Source organism: Branchiostoma lanceolatum, chromosome 2 (assembly GCF_035083965.1).
Source record: "Branchiostoma lanceolatum isolate klBraLanc5 chromosome 2, klBraLanc5.hap2, whole genome shotgun sequence".
NCBI classification, from domain to species: domain Eukaryota; kingdom Metazoa; phylum Chordata; class Leptocardii; order Amphioxiformes; family Branchiostomatidae; genus Branchiostoma; species Branchiostoma lanceolatum.
In genome coordinates, this window is record NC_089723.1 from 34301293 (window position 1) to 34320951 (window position 19659).

At 40.9% G+C, this 19659-nt stretch overlaps 2 protein-coding genes and 1 long non-coding RNA gene across 3 annotated transcripts; all 3 read left to right on the forward strand.

Annotated features, from left to right (window-relative positions):
- Window positions 1-749: 749 nt before the first annotated feature.
- On the forward strand, window positions 750-2415 carry LOC136426772 (uncharacterized). The gene is made up of 3 exons (XR_010754354.1): window positions 750-863; window positions 1030-1108; window positions 1329-2415. It is a non-coding gene; the product is annotated as an uncharacterized lncRNA (long non-coding RNA).
- Window positions 2416-10609: 8194 nt separating this feature from the next.
- LOC136426773 (uncharacterized) lies at window positions 10610-11546 on the forward strand. The gene is made up of 2 exons (XM_066415499.1): window positions 10610-10714; window positions 10907-11546. Exon 2 carries the CDS (start codon window positions 10992-10994, stop codon window positions 11391-11393), a length of 402 nt encoding a protein of 133 aa, XP_066271596.1. The 5' UTR covers window positions 10610-10714; window positions 10907-10991; the 3' UTR covers window positions 11394-11546.
- A 1850-nt stretch (window positions 11547-13396) lies between these two features.
- Window positions 13397-18896, forward strand: LOC136428802 (uncharacterized). Its single transcript, XM_066418557.1, has 9 exons — window positions 13397-13609; window positions 14381-14626; window positions 15019-15114; window positions 15421-15612; window positions 15879-16040; window positions 16436-16543; window positions 17150-17209; window positions 17609-17678; window positions 18002-18896. Exons 1-9 carry the CDS (start codon window positions 13534-13536, stop codon window positions 18300-18302), a joined length of 1311 nt encoding a protein of 436 aa, XP_066274654.1. The 5' UTR covers window positions 13397-13533; the 3' UTR covers window positions 18303-18896.
- Window positions 18897-19659: the final 763 nt, after the last annotated feature.

The window sequence follows — 19659 nt, forward strand, 5'->3', positions numbered from 1 at the left end:
CTAACTCCTGCAACCTGCATCGATTCGTGTCGAAACGCCAGCACAAGCTACATCTACATCGGTCTGAAGTACCCAGGACAGTGCTTCTGTGACTCGATGTTACGTGGAGTGAATCAAACGGATTCTGTCGATGGCATTCATTGCGATGGGAGATGCACTGGCAACAGACAACTTGCCTGCGGTGGAACACATAACATGCTCGTCTATCAATGTGAGACCTCAAACAGTTTCACTAACTTAACTATTTTTTAAAGTTTTTGCTATGAGCAGCTTTCAGCGACTGAGATCAAAAACACTTGAACTACATTTTTTCACAACAAATATCCAACATTTAGGGATTAGCACCTTGAGATTATGAGTTAGTATAACTACTGAGTTAAACGATATCGATTGTAACTTTATCATTCAATGCAACTGTTCTGAAAAAATAAAGGGGGCTTTGTCATAAATGCAATATTGCTCTAATTATGATGTATCATCATCCTTTTCATGGGACTCGTTTTACAGTTTCAAGTGTTCCTCAGTCGACCACCTGTACTAGCACAGGTATGCCCTCCATTTTTAACCATTAAGCTACAATTGTGTAAATATAAATGAAATCACACTCAGTAAACAATGGCACGCACCACATCAAACAAGTCAGACATCTTAGACCTTACTGCAAACTGACAAGTGGTTTATCAATGAGACGTGACCTATGAATCACGTGCGATGTTTCACCAGATTTGACTTCCATACACTTACACATTACAGTGGTATTCATTATTTCACAGGCATTACAAATTCTGAGGGCTACGGGACTACAGGTGATATCACGGTGACTACGCCTATCAAGACAAATGAAATACCACAGATCAACACAGGTAAGTGTTTGTGAACTTCAGCAGTCTCAAACTAAGTAAAATATCTTATACAGTGTGTCTTATGTTAATACATGTAGCAAACGTATGTAGATCTTGTTTGTCCACACAAAAAATGAAAGCGATGTAAAGCTAATTTCAGCCAATGTTTACCTTGATTTTCCAAAAGCACTCATAGCTGGAGCGGCCGCTGGTGGGGCTGCCGTGCTGATTGTTGGGACTGTGGTTGGTGTTTGTCTTTGGCGAAAGTGAGTACACTATAAACTGTTTATGTTGTACCACAGGTATTGTATGGATGATTTTGGTGCAGGTAGAAGAATGTACAGAGGGACATATCATCAGTTAGATTGTCATCATATACCTACACTAGCCAACGTTTCATGTACCTGCGCATCGCCACTAAAGTTGATGTTAGCCCTGCGATTATATTGCTGTTTGAATAAAGTTACTTTTTGGTTTCCTTCTTAGGAAATATGGACAGAGACGTGATGACAAACCAAGCAGTTCCCTCGCACTGCAAGATGTGAGCCACCATTGCACCTCTCATCCACCGTCCGCCTCCCACGGTAACCCCACCGTACCACCGAACCTCTCCAACATAGACGCCCTGTACGCCAAACCTGACAAGAAAAGGAAACCAAAGATGTCCAGTCCAGACGACCCCTCCTATCAGGACGTCATCCCAACGGGTGCTCAGCACCAGTATGCCACAGTCAGCGATAACCAACCTCCAAACTTAATGGTTCGAAAAGACCCAAATCCATATGACTCTATTCAAAATGATCCTCAGTACGCTGTTGTCAACAAGCGCCCGAAATATAGGCCCAATGTGGATGTTAATCCAATATACATGGGTGAGGGGGCAGAGGTTTCACCAAAGCAAGAAACCTCAGACACGCTTGAGATGGTTGATAATGTCATTTATGAATAGATTTACATTGTCGCAAATTAGAATAAAACAAAATATTGCGATAACAACAACAATGGTCATAGAAATGTAGCTTTGTAATATTAGAAACAGCACTCCCCAGCCTGAGGTCTATCATTGTCATAGAGATAATGCTCAGCTTATCATTTGATATTGCTGGAATTGTGTCTCCATACAAGATGATGCACGTATTCTATTTCTGTCTCTGCTATTGGGGTTATCTATTCATACATGTAGATTTAAAGTCTGAACATACAACATGATGGTCCCGTTAACTACCCTCTGTAAACATAATGCTTACGCAGTGTAAAACTCCTATAGTACTGTGTATATATGTATAGTACTGTTAAATTTGCGTTATATAAAGATAAATTACTGTAGTTGTTCACAAGCAACACAACTCTTAATGGCAATTAGATTAGACATTGTATTTGTATTCACATATGGTAAACTTTCTTATCGAATGCTTATGACATTGGTTTACAACTATGACTGGTAACAATAATGGAATGGAAATAGCCCTATCGTCTGGGGCAAGAAAACTTGGAGGAAACAAATGGGCAGAACATTATAGATTGTTTCACATTCGCACAGTTCGCATTCATAACGCCAGGGGCGTCAGCGTGATTAAATGATGCACAAACAAAAGAGATATTGATTGCTTTGGTGTCCTTGTTCTATTGAATTACTCAAACTCTGGCCAGAGTATGGTGTGGAACTTACACATGTTTTTGGTTGGATCGTTCAAATGTATATATCAGATCATATATATATATATATATAACGTTATGTATATACCAACCAACCAACTAACTACATGTGTAGGGGTCCACATCACTATGCTCTGGCTAAATTCCAGGGAACATTTCAGACTTATGCAAATCAGCATCAGTAAATCTTGAGCCCTTTTCTACTAACGTAAGAAGCACGTTGAACCCTGGAAAACATGCGAGTTGACCTCTGACCGCACAACACTTGGTCCCCCTAAACTAAACAGGAAGTACCTGTTTATACTCGGCACGAGTACGACTGTATTCTCTGTCACACGTTTAGTGTATAATCATGTTCAAAGTTGTAGTGTTCGTTACTGTGCTGGTAATTTTCCACCCACAAAGGACTGTGGCAGATTGTACTGACAGCTACATTGTCCCAGGTGTGTAGCCGAAAGTTTTATGGTTGACGTCTTACCTAAAAACGATAAACGCAGATTCGAATTCAGTTACTTCCTGTTGTGTTTGTTTGTAAGTTAGACACAGCTCATCTTCAATGCCTGTGGTTTGTCAATGATTGCGCGCTCCAAGTATCGTTAGAAGTCTTAATGCATAAAACCTTTCTTCAGAACTCATTCTTTTCTAAAATTTCAAGTCTATGCGTTGAAACGAGTGTATAAAGATATGTTATTGCATGTACAGATCCAGAGTTCGTCGGCTGCTATCAAAGAAGTCCGGGTCAGGCAGACCCTTTTCTACCTTATGACACACAGACAACGGTGTCCACCGCCACTGGCTGTGTGTCCTGCTGTGCAGCAGAAACTCAGAGCTTCAATTTTGCTGGGATAGTAACACGTCCTGACCTCCAAGTTGAGTGTACATGTGGACAGAGGAGTGAGCAATACTATGACTTTATAACCTCCCATGGTGCAAATGGTTGCTCTCCATGTCCTGGGAATAATGGTCAGTCGTGCGGTCTGTATGGGGTAAGAGTATCCGTGTACAAAGGTAAGAAAAGGTCAACGTCTCTCTCAAGTTTCGTTACGGGTGGATGATGATAAACTTTTAACTTGATACAGCCCATGAAATAAGGTCGACTAAAGGTCGACTATATATATGAGGCATTATTTCCTGTCATCCATGTAACGTTGGGTAACATAAATTCGCGGGGTACTTAAATTCGGGATTTTTCGAAAACGGGGTATTTAGGGATATGTGCTAGATGCAACATCAGTAATACCGCTAGAAATGCAAACTTGACAGACTAACGTATTCAGAACACTGTCTGAAAAGGTTCGATAACCATGCATTAGAAGTTGGCTACGTCAAAAACTCTCCGTCCCTTATTGTCACAGTCTGAGGGCTTCGTGGGAGAATTATACTACATAGTTGTTCGAAGGTTTATAAGACAAATGTCACATCCGCTTCCTGCTCAACACAATTATTTACAATACAACTTATTAGAATCTCTTTTGCTAACCTACAACTGGACTCTAAGTGTGATTAATCATCAAAACGCCTCTTTGTTGCTACAACCAATGGCTACGGCACTACGGTGAATTTTCCCGCCGCCATATTCGTTACCCAGAATCCTGCTATTCGGCAGACGACAAACGTTTGCGAGGAACACTTTTTTGTCCAAATGTTGTGTGTGATAGTGGACTGATGGCGATATTTTCCTCAAAGTTTGCTCTTAGCACAAGCAGAAACACATGGACATAGTAGTATTACCATTTCTACTGCATCCAGCTAACGCCCCGATGAATAATGTACAAATTTCCATGACAGTGGGGGTCGACTTTGAGTAACGTTGTACCGACTCAACACACGGATTGTTCCCGGAGGCCTGATGTGTGCGGTACGGCCGTTTTTTCGTGTATTTTTTTTACTTGGACACGTCTATATCCATAGCGCTCTCCTCAAGCCAAGGATGGAACGAATAGCTGCTGTATAAAATGTAATTAGCGGTAAGATATTCAAGACGAATCTTCTCTCCCGAATTAATGTTCACCCCTGTCCGACAGCACCGTCATTGTGCGTGCGGCGGACGGTAGTTTCAAGTTTAAATATTATGGTGTCAGCACGACTAGAGACAAAATCTACCATATATATGATTAGTGCAAAGATAGTACATGATACTGACAGAATAATAGAAAAAAAGGATGGTTTATTGTTCTGCTAGATTGATTTCAGTCAACCATTATCGGAAAAATCCCGAATTTATGTTACCCAACGTTAGTTTGTATGAACATTTTGTCACATTTTAGTTCCAGAGTTCAACTTGACAACAACAACAACGCACTCAATTCAGGTGTCCATTCGTGAGTACTGACAATTGAAGTAACGACTTTTATAGTTATTTCCCGTGTTGTTGTTGATTTGTGGATATGGTACTACATCTTAAGTATGACATATTATATTTGACTTAAGAGATAAATCAATAGCATAAAGTTACTGAGGGTTATCTTTAAAATGTCACCTCAGTGCATTCGTCTCTTGAGACGACACGAAGTCCTTCCTTACGACCATCGTCACAGCCACCTGACGTAACATCAGTTCCTAACGCCGGTCTATCAACGAGGCCTTACACCTCTCGATCACTAGCGCAAACTTCTGATTCGACCCAACGTCTGACATCGGAATCTGCAATATTGTTGACAACAAGCAACATGGGTGATTCGGGCTACAACACAGGTAATGCTACGGTCACATTTCCAAACCGGGGCCCGGCCGGGCTGTTTGCGGGAACAAAAAATTAAAATGTACGTCAAGAAATGTACACAAATCATGCTCATGATTGATATCTTTTATGTCTGCGTGTTTTGTTGTCTTTTATATCATACTTTTCGTTCTCCCAAACTGCCCGGCCGGGTCCCGGTCTGGAAATGTGACCGTAGCATAAAGAGGTATCAATCAATCAATCAATCAATCAATCAAACAAGCAATCAAGCAATCAAACAAGCAATCAAGCAATCAATCGATCAACCAACCAACCAACCAACCAACCAATCAATCAATCAACCAACCAACCAACCAATTAACCAACCAATCAATTAATCTGTATTGAATCTTATTTCTCACAAATATAGCTCAGGCCGTCTACTTTAGTAACTGGCATTTATGATAGATTTGTACGAATTTCTTAACGATATAGACATTCATCTTAGCCATTAACTGTCGCACAATAAATCTTTCCCACCAGCCCTGATCGCCGGTTCAGCAGGGGGAGGAGCCGCTGTTCTGCTGGTCATCTGTGGTGTTGTTGCTTTCTGCGTGATCCGCAAAAGGTGAGATCATCTTATAAGATACTTAGGTAGACTACATTTCCCTTTACCTTTTTGAAATAAGACGGGGACATTTTGTCTTGTTGAAGAGTACAAGCTGTATTTCCGGGCAGATTTTGTATCCACTCACACCGGAATGGATCCGTACTTTTATCGATAAGTGTGGTGGTGCTCAAGATTGTTTGTTCTCCTAAAACACGGGACCTCTGTTTCACGTCCTATCCGAGGGACGTCCCTAGTCGAAGTTAGGTACTCATTTACACCTAAGTCGAGTGAGGATATTGGTGTAAATTACCTCCAGGATCTGAGTCACCAACCTATATCACAAGCCCATCATGCTGTGTGAATTGCATATCTTATTTAATTCCAAGAAAGAAAAAAAAATTAACTAATTACATCGTCTATTTGTATTTTTCGTCATTTTTAGGTCATCAACTTCCAAGAAAAACAATGTTCCCCCAGGATCTATTAATTTAAACGAAGTTGGTGGTGGTACAGGTGGCCGGAGGAATCAGACATTTCAGCACGATGCAAACACAGAGGTTCTGTGCACAAACACCACAGACCCGGAGGACCCGTCCTACCAGGACGTCATACCCACCGGTGCCCAGCATCAGTACACCACTGTGCAGGACGACTCCCATCCTTACACCTCTCTTCAGGACGAGCCCAACTCCTACACCACCTCTCAGGACGACCCCCATCCTTACACCACTCCTCAGGACGACCCCCATCCTTACAGCTCTCTTCAGGACGACTCCCATCCTTACACCTCTCTTCAGGACGAATCCCATCCTTACACCGCGCTCCGTGGCAAGCCCAACCTTTATGACTCTATCAAAGATGACCACCAGTACTACAATGTCCAGAAGGGCCGTAAGCATGATCCTAACGTAGAGACAAACCCTCTGTACGGGACTGGCGGTGTTGACAACACAGCATATGATCAAGAGGGCCCTCTGTCCAATGACGACGATAGGGCTCCTACTAGTTCTGTGTGTGAGATGATGGATAACAACCTTTATGAATGATTCTTTTAGCTGAGTTTTCGCGGTGATAACCAGCAAGCCGACATTTCAGATTCTTTTAGCTGAATGTAACAAGTTATGATATCCAATCACTTCACTTCACTATATCTTGCCACACAGCTACTATGGTACAAAACATTGTTGCTATTCTTAGTGCCGTTTTCATGACTTGAATATGTAAGTAAAGTAATGTTGATAACAGCAACTTTTCCTACAGGTCTGCTTAATGTACTAGTACTACTATAAAGTTAAATGGTACTGTAAACTGTTAAGACCACATTGTCTATATTGTGCAGATAGATATAACACATCTACTATTGGGGTTGTCTATTCAAAGATCTGAATTCTGAATATACATTAAAAACCTTTTGGATACTCACTGTATACACACATCTTTATACTGTGTATACTTCTGTAGTACTGTGTGTGTCAACTACTGTTAAATTTGTGTTATATACATGTAGTTGTTCGCTAGCAACACAATTCGTATTTCCAATCAAATGTATACCATTGGACTTGCATTTCGATGGTAAAAGCTTTCTTATCTGATGAATGATTATGACATTGGTTGACAATTACGCTGGTAACAATCATAATGGAATGGAAATAGCCCTATCATCTTGGCCAAAAAAACTTTGAGTGCTCAGCAAAGTGCTAAAAAAACAAATGAATGGCCACAACATTCTAGATTGCACAGTTCACATTCATAATGCCAGGGGTATTAGATTTATCAAATAATATACACAAACAAAACCATAGAATTTCCTCGTTAATCATGCAAATGCTGTCTTTTTTGCATAATCTTGTGTTTTATCTTGTACATCTCTGTCTAAGCTACCTGCACATCCAAAATCATGAAAATTCGTTGCTCCTTTCTTCGGTTATCCTCTTTGGAAGATTTCAACAAAAGTAAACGGCCATGCAGTTCCACAGTTTGATGCTAGGAGACTCAAACTTAACTTACGGTAACTTCTTTCAAAGTACAAGAGCTATCTACCACCCAACAGTCGTGACCATAGCTTGTTCACTGAACACGAAACATCAAAACCGGAAGTGCCCTGTAGTACCATAAAAAGCCACCAGAGGCCTAAACTCGAGGTCTCCGATCAACATACCCACATACCAAATATCAATAAAATCCATCTAGGTCTTCTAGAGTTATCGTGGTGACACACATACATGTACACTGAACGAACACTCCTGCTATAAACATAACCTCCACTTTTGGAGGTAAACAAACAGTGATATTAATGGCTTTGGTGTTGACTTACAGCTAGACCCTAACAGATGGTGCACTTCGAAAAGAACATGGGCGTAACTTGTGATATAGACGCTCGTTAAAGAACCAACCACACATGTCGATAAGTGTAGAGGTTCACCCCAGTATACTCTGGCCAAATTCGTGGGGATTCGTCCCACGCTACTCAGTATCAGTAAATCTTGCACCCTTTTCTACTATAGATGCACATTGAACCCTGTCAAACATGCGAGTTGACCTCTGACCGCACGACTCGTTCCCCCTAAACAGGAAGTACCCAACGGTACACAAGTACGGCTGTATTTTCCGTCGCTGTAATCACACCTTTTCTGTATAACCATGTTCATAGTAGTGCTCTTCATTACTGTGTTGGTGATTTCCGTCCCACAAAGGACTGTGGCAGATTGCACTGACAGCTACGTTCTTCCAGGTTTGTAGCAGAAAGTTTTATGGTTAAAGTCTTACCTGTCGATAAACACAGATTCATTTACTTCCTGTTGTGTTTGTATGCAGGTTAGACAAGTTCAACGATGTGACAATGCTTGCGTGCTCGTAGATATTTTATCGAACGAATGCATCCAACTATTTCTGAAGAACACAAGATGCGGATATTGAAGTCAATGCGCTAAAACGAGTGTACTAAAATTATGATATCACATGTACACTCTGTTACAGATCCAGTGTTCGTCGGCTGCTATCAAAATATTTCGAGTCAGGCAGACCCTTTTCTACCTTATGACACACAAACAACAGTGTCCACCGCCACTGGCTGTGTATCCTGCTGTGCAGCAGAAAACCAGAACTTCAATTTTGCTGGGATAGTAAGAACAACTCCTGAACTCCAAATCAAGTGTACATGTGGACAGAGGAGTGAGCAATACTATGACTCTATAACTGACTTTGAATCAGGTGGTTGTACTCCATGTCCTGGGAATAATGATCAGTTGTGCGGTGAGAACTCGGGGGCGAGGGTATCCGTGTACAAAGGTAAGAATGAGTCGTCAACTTTCCATGTGACTTTCTCTCTTTCTTTCTTTGCTATGGATATTCTAATAATGCGTGAAGAAATAAATAGAACAAGAGTCCGTAAGACACAATTCTCTGTGAAGTATCTATAGTGTGTACATTTTGGCTAAGGTGCTTTATTATTCTCCTTTGCTATTGATTGGCTAGTTGTAGGATAAATGCATGAAATGGATATTGATGTAAGGTGCGAGGTCACAGGCCCTGATTTGACAGGGAAACAAGGCACACTATCCACGAATAGTTATTAACATTCTCCAAATGTCAGATCTAATATCATATTCAAATAACAACTATTACAATTCCACACACACAGCATCAGTTGGATAATAGACCGATCCTGTCGAACACCATACCAGCTGTTCGACTGGGAGGTCAGCAGGTTCGGTTCCGGGGAACGTTGGTCTGAAAAATAGGCTTCTCATGCACACGTTCGTAGCAAGAACTCACGATTCCGTTGCTACATTGGTATGTAACTTAACAGTGACCACAGCAAGTAGCGAAAGAAACTACCCTTACGACATTGCCCAACATTGCTAAATCGTGTGCGGGATAAGAGGGCTGTACCATATGCGTGTCAATGTAGGGGTGCAATTACGATATTGCATTGCCGATAAAAGCAGTTACGGTGTAAAAAAAAAAGACATCGTGCATCATCACGCCCAACCTAGCAAACGATATGCCAAGTTACACACCAATGCGACAAGGGGATCGTGAGTTCTAGCTGCGAACATGAATCAAAAGCATTCAGTCTAATACTCCCGTCAGGAGGTCATCCTCCTTCCAGGAGTAACAATCAACTAGTTTCAGATATTCCACCATATTTCAAACAGCAAAGTCACGGTTGTGCTAAATGTATAACTTGATAAGGTCGAGTAACGCTTAACTACATGTATGAGGCATTATTTGAGGTCAACCATGTAGTTTGTATCCTCAATCTGTCATATTTCAGTTCCACAGTTCAACCTGACAACAACAACGTTCTCAACTCAAGAGTCCATCTGTGAGTACCTACAATTGAACCTACCTGAATTATTTCCAGTATTGTTTGTGATGTGGATGTGGGGCTAGTTCCGCTAGAAATATTGTATTTGACTTTATAAATGAATCAATAGAATAACATTTTGACGTACTTAGTGTTGCCTTTAAAATGTTACCTCAGTGCATTCGTCTGTTGAGACAACACGCTTGACGACAAGTCCTTCTGTACGATCATCGTCCAAGCCACCTGACGTAGCATCAGTTCCGAACAACGGTCCATTCATCGGTTCATCCTCTGGATCACTGACGGAAACGTCTGATTCGACCCAACGTTTGACATCGGAATCTGCAACATTGTTGACAACAAACAACATGGGCGCGTCCGGCGACAACACAGGTAAAGAAGTGGCAATCAATCAATCAATCAATACTGGTTTTAATTCTTACAAATATAGTTCAAAACCTTTTTTTTATAGTAGCTGGCAATCATTGTACATTCGAATTAATTTCTTAAATATCTAAACATTCATCGTCGCGACTTAAATCTTGCCCACCAGCCCTGATCGCCGGTTCAGCAGGGGGAGGAGCCGCTGTTCTACTGGTCATCTGTGGTGTTGTTGCTTTCTGCTTGATCCGCAAAAGGTGAGACCAGCTTAGGGATCAGATTTTTTTTTTTATTGGGTGGGCTGACTCTCTTCGCTGCCAGGGGCTGAATAGCGAGGAGCTTAGGTATCAGACATTCTTCATTCTTCTTCTGTAGAGTGAGATGAGAGAAATATACATATCCTATTAAAGACCATAACGAATTGTATTATATATTTCTATAATTTCTAGGTCATCAACTTCCAAGAAAAACGATTTCCCCTCTGGATCAATTAACTTGCACGAGGTTGGAGGAAGCACAGATGGCCTAAGGAATATGTCAAGTCAGCCGAACGATGCAAACATAGACGCTCTGTACGCAAAGCCTGATAAGAAAAGGAAGAACCAACAGCAGCCACCAACCACCGGCGACCCCGAGGACCCGTCCTACCAGGACGTCCTACCCACCGGTGCCAAGCATCAGTACGCCACTGTTCAGGACGACTCCCATCCCTACAACGCGGTAGGCGACGAGACAAACCTCTATGACTCTATCCAAGATGACCCCCAATACGCCACTGTCCAGAAGGGCCGCAAACAAGGTCCCAATGTAGAAACAAACCCAATGTGCGGGAAAGGTAGTGTTGACAACACAGCATATGATCCGGGCCTGCTGTCAAACGACAACGAGAGGGCCCCTAGTGTGTGTGAGATGATGGATAACATCATCTATGAATAATTCCTCTACATGAAAAATAACAAGCCAACATTTTAGGATTTTGTCAACGTTCGAATATAACATATCTTGTCACACAGCTGTCCTTAGTGCTGAAAATGTCAATAAAGTAAATAACTAATGAAACATGTACCATATTTATCCTAGTAGATAAATGAAACTCCTCCAAGTTTAGTCAACAACAAAAAATGCATGTTGAGTCAACATGCTACAATTATACTAGTAAGTGAAACTGTTAACACTATGTTGTATAGATGTCTACCACCATTTTATTTTACTAATCGACATTAGTGACAAAAGAAGATGAATAAGGAGACCTTTTGAATTTGGTTTCTGAGGCTATAAGCCATCTCACTGTTTAGTTCCTGTTTTGCGTCACTAGTGTAACATATGTCAATTAATGAAATTGATTAACCCCCATCTTAGTCATAGTTAGTCGGAAAATACAGCAACGAAGACACCGTGAGATGATTTCATTATCCATGTATTTTTTTTCTCATTTTTTTTCGTAGCTTTTTTGTAGCTTGCTCTGATTACATGTAACTTTGTCGGACAAGTGATGTGTCCATAAAAGCAATCAAGATATGTGGTAACTACAGAAGATTCACAATAAAAATGGCTTCTGTCTGCTATGGGCAAACTTAGACAAGAAGCTGACTTTAGTGTGATTGATCCCGTTGTTTACCACATTCAGACATAGGGAAGTGTCACATAATTGACCCTTTCATTTGTTCACCAAATAGAAACTCAGAACCAGACGTAAACACTTCAACGTTGGTTAATCATTGACGAGGCTCATGGCAAAGTTCAACACGTATGCTGGGTAACGGGTGACTCCGGAAATGGCATTAAAACTACATCCGGGTCAAGAATACGATAACGTTTCATGTTAAACTTGCTGTATTGGTCAGACGGGCCGTGGCTATCATTATCACCATCATCATCGTCATCAGCATACTCACCCACTAATTCACACATACACACACTCACATACACACTCACTCACTCACACACAGTCACATACACACTCACTCATTCACACAACCACCCACCCACTCCCTCGCTCACCCACCCACTCACCCACTCAGACACCCACTCACACACTCAGACACCAGTCCACTCACTCACATACTTATCCACTCACTCACTCACTCACTCACTCACTCATACCCTCAAACATACATAGCTAGATACAAACCCTCAAAAACATACAAGTACATGATAATATACATACATACATTGAAAATTTCATCCAGTTGCTTGTCAATGAGAAACTAGTTTTGGCGTATATACATATACCTAGATGTCTAACCCTCAGCTTGGCTGTCTGGCGCTCCACTATGTATCGTCTTGTTGCAATTTTTTATAAAGAATAAAGAATAAACCCTCATCAAAGATACATTCATAGCATTTCGTAATCATAGTCATCAAAATGCACTAAGGAACAGTAACGCAAGTGATGTAATTAAGATGGATGATTTCCTTGACAAGGGAAGGAAGAGTCCAGGAGGAGCTCGAGTGTTCTAGATAGTCGCCATTGTTCCCTTCTCCCCGCGGCCTTGACAGTAAATATGCATGTACTATTGGTGCCTGAGTTACTCTAGTACTTCAAGAGAATTCATGTAAATATTGAGTTCTTGCTAGACTCCTTTATTCAAATGTATCACCTGGACAATGATAGACAAACACAACCAGACATGCGAAGTGTTAAGTATATATTTGAAAAAAAGCTGTGCAGGAAAAGAATGTGTATTAAGATCTTGTACACCCCCACTACATCACAGTTCTGTCCTCCATATTCAACGTTACACAATAGGTGTCATGGTGAATTCTCGTACCCTATCAATTCCGGCTTTACATTTGTCAAAGTCAATTGAAAACATTTACAACACCAATTACAAGCTTTGATGAAGTGGCTATTGTGTCAATTAGAGACCACATACGTTAGTTTCTGGCGCAATGGTCACAAAATAGACCCAAGCGCAAAGAACTAGTATGTAATTCATTTATCAATGTACAAACACAGCCAAGGGTCGTTGCTTAGCGCCGTTAAGCTGCGCCATATTGGGAACATAGCGAGTGTTTTCCTGTTTTCCGTAACATAAACTGCGCAACATGTCGCGGCTGTGATTTTTAACCAAAGATGAGGCTTCTGAAGATCGCACTGTTTCTCTGTGTGGTGACGGGACAGCTGGAAGGCACCCTAGCTCAAACCAACGGTAGGTCCCTTTTTTAAAGAGGAAGTTGTTCATATCAACGTTTGTTTAGTTGATTTATTAGTTTCCTTCTCGCCACTATGGTAAATATGTTCATGCCCACATGAAGTACACAACCGATCACTTTGGTTTATGATATGTATGTTTTCTTGTTCTATTTCCACGAGCCTTGAGATATCATATGTTTTTATAGCCCTTTTAAAATAGCCAACTATCCCATGGCCACTTTCAGTCGCCATATCGACCACTCGTACTTTGTGCACAGTAAATGACGGATGTTTTAGACTCTAAAGAATGTACAGTACGGTTTCGTAACTTGAGTCTGCAACAGACGCTGTTAAACACCAGATGGTAGATAGGGGACACTGTGCCTTTAAAGACTTGTAACGATTTTTAAAACGTTACATTGGCGATATTGACAGAATGCCATCTATCTGATACATATTGTGCATATATAAAAAAAGTCCTGCTTTTTAAAACGGAGATATGTATAATATGTGTAAGAAAGAAAGAAAGACAATCGTCTAAGAGTAAGGAAATATATTGTATGTCTTGATTTCTCCTGACTGAACCAAGTCTAATGTATGTATTTTCATAAAGAAAACGACAAGAGTGATTTTGTTTCAGTCGTGACAAATATTTCTGCTACAAACAAACATTCTCTATGAGAAAATGTTAGTAATACAGCAGGCAGACCATATCTTACAATTCAAGACTCATTGAAAGCCATCTTGATATATCATTATTATTATCTTACACTTATTTCCCTTTTAGAGTGCGTAGGTCCCCCACCGCTGTACAACAACAGCGCATATGACCATTGTGTGGCTAATCAGGCTACAGGCGGCTGTAACTGCACGGATCCGAATCAAACCTGTAGTTTCGGCGACCAACTGTGGTACGCATGCAGCCACGACAGAGCTCTGGACTTTATCATCGTCTGCGACCGCAAAGATGGTCAGGGAAACTTTGGATTCATCAGCTTGGTAGCTGGTAGAGATGAGTTTAAAGCCTGCACGGGTGAGACTACGCACTGCTGTCATTTTTGTTTCTTAGATGCACACGAGAATGCAAGTTACTACACTCTGCTGTCATTTTTGTGTCTTAGATGCACACGAGAATGCAAGTTACTTGACCTTGACCTCCCTAAGTTGAGAACCTACAAGAATCACAATTTGTGAAAATGTCGTCATTTTTCAAGATGATGGATAACAATGAGACGACATTTGTCCGCTACATTTTGCAGTATTAAAGATGTAGTAACCTATTTTGTTTCAAATGGTCCTGTATATTCTTTGAGATGACCAGTATTCTGTACGCATTCTTCGCTTCTGTAGTACAATAATTTTCATTTGTTTTACGATACGAAACATCATAAAAAGACATCTTTTGTACATATTTCTATTTATAAGGCTCCCCGCCCCCGGTGGCGTCAACACCACCACCAGCACAAACGTTCCCTCCTTCCGTGTGCTCCAAGTTCAACAACGCAACCTGGCCACCAGAAGGTATGTACAAACGCTAGTCACGTATATTCTCAAACAAACAAACAAACATATAAGCAGGCAAGAAAACAAGTAAAGAAACAAACATACATACAAACAAACCTACACTTGACTGATACTTAGATGCATATGTACGTTATCTTGATTCCCTTTCCAAATATTTTGGAATGAATTGTTTATAATCATTTACCCTTTATGTTCAAGCCTGCTCTACATTTTTATCATGTTTAGCATACAGAGAATTCAACAAGTCAAACAAGATGAGGTAAAAGGCAATACAAGAATGACCTATATGTGTTTTCCCTCCAGGCTGCATCAGGCTTATTGGAAGTCATACGATGCCCCACGAGACGACAGGTATCCTCCAGGTGTACTTCAACAATACCTGGGGGAGCGTGTGTTTTACAGGTATCTGGACTCAGGACACATTGGTCGACATTGCATGCAGGATGCTCGGGTTCAACCGCCATGGGTCCTTCTCGGCACTGCAGTTGGCAATTCGTAAGTCATATATCACATGCTTCACAGCTATCGCTCTAAAAAATAGTGTTTCCTGTCATGTGTATTCTACAATACTTACGAGCCTGGAGACAGATCTCCATCTTCACTGCTACCTTGTCCCCCCAACGACCCGGAGGTCAAGGGACTAGGTAGGTAGGTAGGTAGGTAGTATTCTAGTATTCACAGTAGCAAGCAACAAATGTTTGAAAACTACCACAACCTTTGTACATGAAATCAAATTGTTATTGTTGCTGTCATACATACAGCAGCGGGCCTTTCTAACGACGCATGGATGGTCAACATACAGCACACCTGTCCTGGTACGGTGAACAGTCTGTGGGACTGTGCCCGCACAGAGCCTTGCTGGCTAACATACGCCGTGGGAGGAAGTGGAATATGTCCTACCGTGCTTAACATCTCGTGCGAAGGTAGCAGACAGTTTCTTACCCTTCTTTTATTAACGAATCTCCCTCACCTTGTTCTCTCTACTTGTTCATGCCTATACTCATCAATGTACTTGCTAAATTCCCACAAGGTCTACAAATAGCATTGTGCATGGTTGTTGACATTTGACTTCCTTTTGATTTCTTGTTAATGAAAGTAAATTTCTACAGTGCATGTGTGTGGGATACATTTGCATGCCCAACATCTCTACGTTTTCTCTGATCCTAGAAGTGAACTGTAGTCTGCTACAGCAACAATGCTTTGCCAATTTGCAAGTAAAGTTATCATCATTTCCGTGAAAACGGACGCATTGCAATCTGTTGATATTTTTTGTGGATGTGAAGGTAACCTTTAAAGTTGCTTTATTGTTAATTCACAGTGCAAACGACGTTCCCTGACCTGACCTCTTGCCCACCTCCCACAACAACCACTCCCAACCCGACCACGTCTGGTCCTGACGTCTCTACACACGTACACCACTTAGAAGGTGGGTTTGATTAATAATTAGTTAACGATATACAAGCTTAATACGTTTGTGAAGGTTAGACATCCAGGTAAACAATACCATAGGAACCTTCCCAACTTATTTTACATGACATTACATTGTGTTTTCTTACCATAGGAATCTTCCTAACTTATTTTACATTACAATGTCGTTTATGCATGACTGTGTGATTTGCCATGTAAAAACCGGTTTTTCTAGTTATTGTATATAAGTACTGGTTCGTTCTGCTAGTTCACTTTAGTGACGCTGAAGAAGAGTGATGGATGTCACTCGAAACGTCCGGAAATAAATCTCCGAATTTTTTATCCAGTTGAAGAGTTTGAATTTCTCCGTATAGATATACAAGCTTCTTTGAAGATGTAGTGGCAGAGTTGGTTCAGTTGCTTAATGATATATATGAACTCGATGAAGCTGTTATAGAAAGTTTGGGGGAAATGCTGACTACAATGTACAGAGATAATTTTCAAAGGACAAGCAAACACAAACATATTTCAAATATAAGTCATAACAGTCTGTACTCCGTTAATGCTCGAGTTATCGTTTTACCGTAATGATAATCACTCATTTGCTTCATATATTCGACCACAGATATACAGCGAACTACGGTTTCGGGACACGAGTCATCCCCGAATACAGGGCTTCCTACAGGTACACAAGCCTTGGACGTACTCAAGTTATCAATTGTGGTTTTCAAATAGCAACTGGATTGCCATTTTGATTAACATTACTATCAAAGGAAAGAGATCCATAAATGGGTTGAAGACTGCCATCTCTAACCTTTTGTTCCATTTGAGTTTTGATACGATTAACAGAACTTTGTGTAAATGTGGTGTATTCCACTATTCAAGGAAGATATCATATAGATAACTTAATTGCACAACGTTTGTACAAGGCACAAAGTATGGCTGGTACCTAACTACGGTTCTATGTATATCTAAAGGCTAATCTACCTAATGCTGATATATATGGATTGTCACAGAATGCTCGCATTTTAACTAACGATTTCAATGAAGGTGTAAATTATTTCCCTCTCTCCCTTTTATACAGGTGCAATCGTCGGTATTGCTGTTGCAAGCGTTTTTGTCGTTGGGGTTGTCGCTCTGTTTGTCCATATGAGGTACGTTGCCAATAGATACATGTACGTTTCTATAACCTACTAGTTTAGTCGCTTTTATACTTATTTCGTATATGTGTTCTTTTATCTATGTTATTTGCAATAAACCTTCGGGCTGGAATTTGCAATAAACTTTGCTATATTGTTAACATATATGTACCACGTGAAGTATACCATTCTCGTCAGTGCATTGTGTTTTGCTCAGAATCGGTTTTATTCCATACAGTGTTGACCGACATGTTTGGTTTTGTATATACGCCATGGCCTTACCATATCTTACACGCATTGTATCTGTATCTCACGTAACTGATCACTATCATTTCCAGCGGAATTTGCAAGGGGAGCGCACAGGGAAGCCAAACACAGCAACCAAACGAGAGAAGTCGAAACCCTGCTAGAGCAGACACAACTCCACCAGCAGAGTCAGGTCCAGTACAGGCAGACAATGGTCAGGCAGTAGAGCCAGAGGAACCTCATGATCCGATTGATGATGCAGAAGACGTGCCAGCAGAGGGGCATAACGATCCACAGGCTGCAGCTGCAGTGGACGCTCTGGGCAGCACGCCTAGGGTTTATCCGATCAATGCTCCTACAGAAAGCCACGAGATGGCAGAACCTAGCATGTAATCTGACATAGAAAGAGATGTGAAATGGCAAAATGCCATATGTCTATGAAGAGCGTGCAAAATATATTTTGTGCACCAGTCTAAGATATATCGTATTCTAGAAAACATATTGCATGTCCACCTTTTAATTTTGAGGTGCTCTTTTAGCAAATTTTGATATTGCAAAACGTCAGGTGACTGAAGAAAAGAGTATGACACTGTTTTTGTGCACCCTTTTTACCTTTGTTGTTTACTACAGCACATATCCTGTGTAAATCTTATGATTTTTATGTTCTCTTTTCGTTAATTTTGATATTGATGCTATGACGCGTCGACGAAGGACTGATGCTTTTCTATTTACATTTTAGACCACATGTACAGTTCTTTGCATAAAGAGTGAAGTGATAACAGACAAATAGACAACAAGCATAACGTTTGACGAAAACTCTGCATTTTATAATGTGAATATTTAGCTCACAATGACAGAGTGAGAATTGCCGTATTTCACGTTTTAACGGATTCTGAAGCTGCCTTTAGTCTATCAAGTGTGGTTTTACATGCAAGCGTTTTATATTTCTTTTTAGCTGGCTTTGATGTTAAAAAAACTATATACGCACTTTTTTGTGTCCATTTATTTTTTTGTACATTGTGCCAGCAAACTGTAACGTTAGAACACAAGAATGCCATGCCCTAGGCAATGATAGCACAATATTTGTACGCGTACTTCACTACATACTTCACGATACCACCAACCCCTGCAAATTGGGCAGGAGCCAAGTTCTTGCTGTGTTATTACTAGGAAAATTATAATCTCCAGGCAGATCTTCGGCGGGAGAAATTGTGACGATATCTGACTGAACCCCAGGATCTTACTACTACGTACGATACCGGAAACTGGCCGTCAAAAAACGGGGCAAATCGTCCCTTCCAACCTCTGCTTGGGAATGATATTGGAGATGTTTTAAGATACCAGGGGCCTAGCGGTCAGATCTTGAGTTCCAAAAACCGCCATAATTTTGTCCCTAACAGTCTGTTTAGAGATTATTTTGCAACAGGTCTTCGTAGTCCACGCGTCAATCAATTTGTAAGGTTTTGAAAGGCCATCGCGTGGGTCTACAGAACGTGTTGCATGTTCTACTTAAACTCGACAAGTCAATAATAGCAGCTGTCAGTATCCGGGTCAAAGTAGGGGCAGTTGGAGAACCGTAGTCCAAAGTATTGCCTGGTGAATAGAAAAGTACTGATTCAGCAGTGTGTAGCACTGTTTTGTACATACTTAATAGGGTCATTGTACGTGCTACGAAAGTTTCAGGCGTCTTTTTAAAGAATATAGGGAGAGTGGAAGTTCAGAGGGGGGTTGACAACTTTCTATACACGTC